This window comes from Serpula lacrymans (assembly GCF_000218685.1).
Source record: "Serpula lacrymans var. lacrymans S7.9 unplaced genomic scaffold SERLAscaffold_8, whole genome shotgun sequence".
Classification (NCBI taxonomy): domain Eukaryota; kingdom Fungi; phylum Basidiomycota; class Agaricomycetes; order Boletales; family Serpulaceae; genus Serpula; species Serpula lacrymans.
The window spans coordinates 901,832-906,968 of NW_006763297.1; the positions used below are offsets into that span (position 1 = coordinate 901,832).

At 43.1% G+C, this 5,137-nt stretch overlaps 1 protein-coding gene across 1 annotated transcript; it reads right to left on the bottom strand.

Annotated features, from left to right (window-relative positions):
* Positions 1 to 4,239: 4,239 nt before the first annotated feature.
* Positions 4,240 to 5,137, bottom strand: SERLADRAFT_370515 (uncharacterized protein; the record flags this gene model as incomplete). The annotated part of the gene is made up of 3 exons (XM_007319352.1): positions 4,240 to 4,668; positions 4,702 to 4,916; positions 5,122 to 5,137. The coding sequence occupies 3 exons, from the start codon at positions 5,135 to 5,137 to the stop codon at positions 4,240 to 4,242; spliced, it is 660 nt and encodes a 219-aa protein (XP_007319414.1).

Genomic DNA, 5,137 nt, shown 5'->3' on the forward strand with positions numbered 1-5,137 from the left:
TTACTCTGGCACACACAAGAACACACTATAAAGGTAGTGATGAGGGAGTGGTTACCCTTTAAGCTGCAGAGAGTTTGTTGGTATACAACAGGAGGACTCGCTGAGGAGTCTCCTGGATCTATTGGGGTATATACTAATACAGAGTGTTTGTACTTATGTACTGTACAGTTGATAAAGTTAGTGGCTGATGATGTCATGGGGCCTAGCCCGCATGACCAGCTCCACTGTGTGAGAGAGTTGTATCTAAAATAAGAAGAAGGCAATGCGGCGCGAGAAAGAGGAGTTTGAACAAAAGGGGAAGTGCCGCGTGGCACCATGTGTGAAAGCTAAAGTGTACAAGGTTAAAGTGGAGAATGAAAAAGAAGGAAAGGTCCGAAAATTGTGTTATCGTAACACCATGCTCCTGCATATAGAAAACTCTGGACAGCCTAAAACAGCATCACAACTATGGGCAGACTTATCGAAACACTTTGAACACTTTGAAAATAAAAGTGACATAGTCAAACTAGATATCCGTCGAAAACTACAAACATTACACTGTAATGAAGACAGCGATGTAAATGCTCACCTCAGCGAGATGATAAAACCGAAGTCCAAACTAGCAGGTATGGGAGGCACTATAAATGATCAAGATTTCCTGGCCATAATCATGTCCTCATTACCTGAATCGTTTCGCCCACTTCTATCATCCATAACATCAGCTGCCAGAGTTTCAAAAGTCACATTATCATCTGACAACCTTATATCCTATGTACTGGATGAGGCCAATCACCGTGCAGTTGGAAAACGAGTAGAGGGAGAGGCTGCCCTAATGGCCAAGGCCAAGAACAAACTGTCGGACAAAAATGATAAAAAGTTGAAAAAGAACATCCGATGTTACAAATGTGGGGGTAACAAACATATCTCTCGCAACTGTAAAAAGGCTAGGAAAGAGAAGGGCCAGAACAAAAACGAGAAGTCAGCAGGCAAGAACAATGATAAAGAGAAATCTCACCAAAATAATCATTGCAAAATGGCTGCAAAAGCCTCTGCCGAAGACGACTCAGACAACGACATGTACACTTTCAAAGTATCAACCTCATTGAACATTATAAAAGAAAAACATATCCTATGCCCGGCTATCATAGACTCTGGCGCAAGTCAACACTTCTCCCCATTTAGAAACATGTTCGTTACCTTCACACAAATCACCCCAGAACCTATTCTTACAACAGGTTGACCCCCACTACAAGTGACAGGCCGTGGGGATATGACAGTATCACTTCCAAACGGAGCAAGAAGATCTAAGATACTCCTAAAAGATGTACTGTACGTACCAGAGATGTCCACCATTCTCATATCTGCAAACAGAATGAATAGAGCCGGATATAGTGTACACGTCGAAGGCTGTTCTTGTCGCATAATTTCACCAAACCCAAAATGCCAAGTTATTGCAATTGTACCTGCAACAAAAGGGTTATATCAGCTACAAGATGTATCAGTTGACAATGATAAAAGGGAACAGATACAAGCCAACACAGCCACCCTCAGAACATTGACTCTGGACCAAGCTCACAGAGCAATGGCCCATATATCAACAAGAGCAATAAAGCATCTCGTCGCATCATCTCTAGTAACCGGCATAAAACTAGACTTAACTACAGACGAGACATTTTGCGATGCATGCGCAAAAGCAAAAGCCAATCGCAAACAATTCCCTAAGGAGTCATTTACACGAGCCACATCCTATGGCGAACAGATCCATTCGGACCTATGGGGACCAGCAAGCATCGAGGATATCACAGGAAAACATTACATGATAGTTTACTGATGACTATTCCAGGGAATCCCATATTCATCTCTTGAAGTCGAAGGACCAAGCGCTATCAGTGTATGCCAGATTCAAAACATGGATCCTCAACCAAAAGGATGGAGCTAAAATAAAAAAACTAAGATCTGATCGGGGCGGAGAATACATGAGTGATGAATTTGCCACGCACCTAAGAGAAAAGAGAACCATCCGAGAAGCGAAAAGAAAGATCAGCGTAGAGCGCAATGTCAAATCCATACCAAACAAGAACTTACCAGTCCAAGATGACATTGACACTGATCAGTTCCTGATCCAGAGCACCAATGACAAGGATCCTCCTATACAACCAACAAAAGCTTTGTCACAACCCACAAAGGCCCCTTCACGACCAACTCCAGTTATACCCGAACAAAGACCCAGACAAGAAACGGCAACAAAACTAGCAGGATATTACAAGGATCTACACGAAGGAAGGGCCAGTGAATCTGTTGCATACAACCTAGAGACGGAAGGGAGGGAAGATGATGAAGAGCATCATTGGAATATAGCAATGAGTGCACATATCCCGGATGGAAACAGTCCGCCTCTATACAAAGCACTCAAAGGACCAGATAAAAAAGAATGGAGATTAGCAATGGATGAAGAACTCAAACAGATGGAAGATCTACACACCTGGGACCTCGTGACACCAAAAGGCGCAAACATAATCTGATCACACTTCATAATAAAAATAAAAAGAGGTGCTAAAGGAGGAATCCTAAAATATAAAGTACAATTAGTCGCAAATGGAAACAGCCAAAAATATGGCATCAACTACCTTGAAACCTACTCAGCAGTTGCAAGACTGACGTCCCATTGCACAATCCTCGCACATGCCTGCGCAAAAGACTGGGACATACATCAGGTAGATATAAAAGGCGCATATCTAAATGCAGAACTCGACAAGGATGTCTATATGAGACCTCCGCCAGGGTATCTAAAACCAGATCAAAAGGAAATGGTCTGCAAATTGAACAAGGGTATCTATGGATTAAAACAGGCAGGAGTCCAATGGTACAAAAGACTCACCAAAACATTTGACTCCATGGGATTTCTGAGATCGGAATACGATCACGCTGTTTTCGTGAAGCGCTGCAACACATCTGAAATAGTTGTAAGAGTGTCAGTAGATGATATGACAGTCACATCAAACTCTCTAAAAGCTATAGAAGGCTTCAAGAATAATCTACAACGAGAGTACGAAATATCGGATCTAGGAGAAATCCACTGGTTACTAGGATTCGGAACAACCAGAAACAGAAAAGAATGCACCTTAATATTAGGTCAACAAGCGTACACCAAATTGATTCTCAAAGCGTTCAAAATGCAGAACTGCAAAAGTGTATCAACACCAATGGAACCTGGAATCATACTATCTGTTGATCAGTGCCCGAAATCAACTGAACAAATACAACAAATGGCAAACGTACCGTACCGAGAAGCTATCAGAAAGCTGATGTATCTGGCACTCGGTACAAGACCAGATATATCATTTGCTGTATTGGTGGTATCACAATTCTCACACAACCCCGCCAAAGTCCACTGGGAAGCTGTAAAAAGAATCAAAATGATGCTTACCCTAGGAGGAGAAAATGAGGGCCTAAAAGGATTTTTGGACAGCGACTGGGCATCACAGCCCCATAGGAGATCAATCAGCGGATACATCTTCAAGTATAATGGTGGTACAATTTCCTGGAGCGCCAAGAAGCAATCAATAGTTGCCCTCTCCAGTACAGAAGCAATATTGTTGAGAGGGATACTAGGCGACATAGAAGGCACAAAACCGCTGAATCCAACAATAGTCTACGCAGACAATCAAAGTGCCATTGCACTCACCTCAAACAATGTATACCATGCCCGTTCGAAGCACATCAACATACAATTCCACTTCATCTGCCAACTAGTCGAAGAATCCATCCTTCAAATACTGCCCTACCAACAACTGCCGACACCTTGACAAAAGCACTGGCCAAACTGAAATTTCAATGTTTCTGTAACATGATAGGACTCAGCTCAGCTCAAGGGAGGGTGTTGGAACATTAGACGACACTCATAGAAGTTGAGCCTCCGCCTAGAAACACTTACATTACTTACAAATTTGTAACTGTGGGAAACTACTTCCTTTTTTATCTTCGGATATTCCCACAGGATCTATTTTCCCCGTGTTCGAGCACTTGACACCTCAGTCTGTTATTACAGTACTGAGGTGAGACATTACAGCAATATGTTTTCAAGTTAGACACCTATTGACTTTCTACTTAGTGTTTACTTATTAAACAGGTTTACACATAACCACTTCACCTCTCCCCCAGTATTACAGCCAAACAATCCCACACTGATAACAAATTAATAATATAATAACTCAAATATAGTAATATCTAAGTGCGTGTGAGATTGATCAACAAAATATATCAACTCAAGGCATTTGCGCGTGGTGGGCATGTGCGGTAATACATTGCGCTCGTTGTTGTCTTCTCCCACGTTGTCGGTGAAGTTCCCCTCGTCAAGTTGAATTGACGCTCACGCTCAAGGCAATGACTGGCGAGCCGAAACAAGGACACCCCCTCTCGCTCCAAGCTCTGCCCCCATTGATGGTTGTTAAATTGCGCCTGGTAGAGGATACCGTCTGCAAAATCCCGCAGTAAATTTGCATGAGTCACCATTGTTTCCCCTACAGACCAATTCTCCATCCCTCTGACATCAATAATTCCTTCATCATCTGACTCCTCATCATCTCGGATGTCTGAATCTCCTTGTCCAGCAGCCACATTTGTCAGCAATATGGTGTCATCACTCTTCAAATGGCCGGTTAGAGTGTCCAGTGAGATGAGAGCTGGATGCTTCCAGAACGGTGTTGTTCAATTACGCTTGACCTCGAGGAAGAACAAGGGGGGGACAGGATGGACATCTTGAACAAGATGCTTGCAGAGGAGAAATCGACTGGTACTGAAATGTGGGCAGGTACACACCCAGGTGAGTGTGTTCAGTCTGTATTTATTGTTCAACGGCATAGTAATTGGGGATGTTGCCGCCTGTTTCCAGTCCCGCTTGAACACCTTGCGCCACGACGCAAGTTCACGATATTGGCCTTTGTTATCCATCAAACGGTCTAGCTTGCGATAATAGGTAGGCGCCAGCTTCATGGACCCATGCCAGAAGGTCAACGTGTGGCTTCTGAAAATGGTGAAGAATGTCATGTTTGATACGACACCAACTATTGAATGTAAGTTACTAATGTCCCTCGTAATGTGTAAGCTGACTTACTGGCTCTCTAGGATCATTGTCTCTTGAGCACTGGAATCTCGTCAT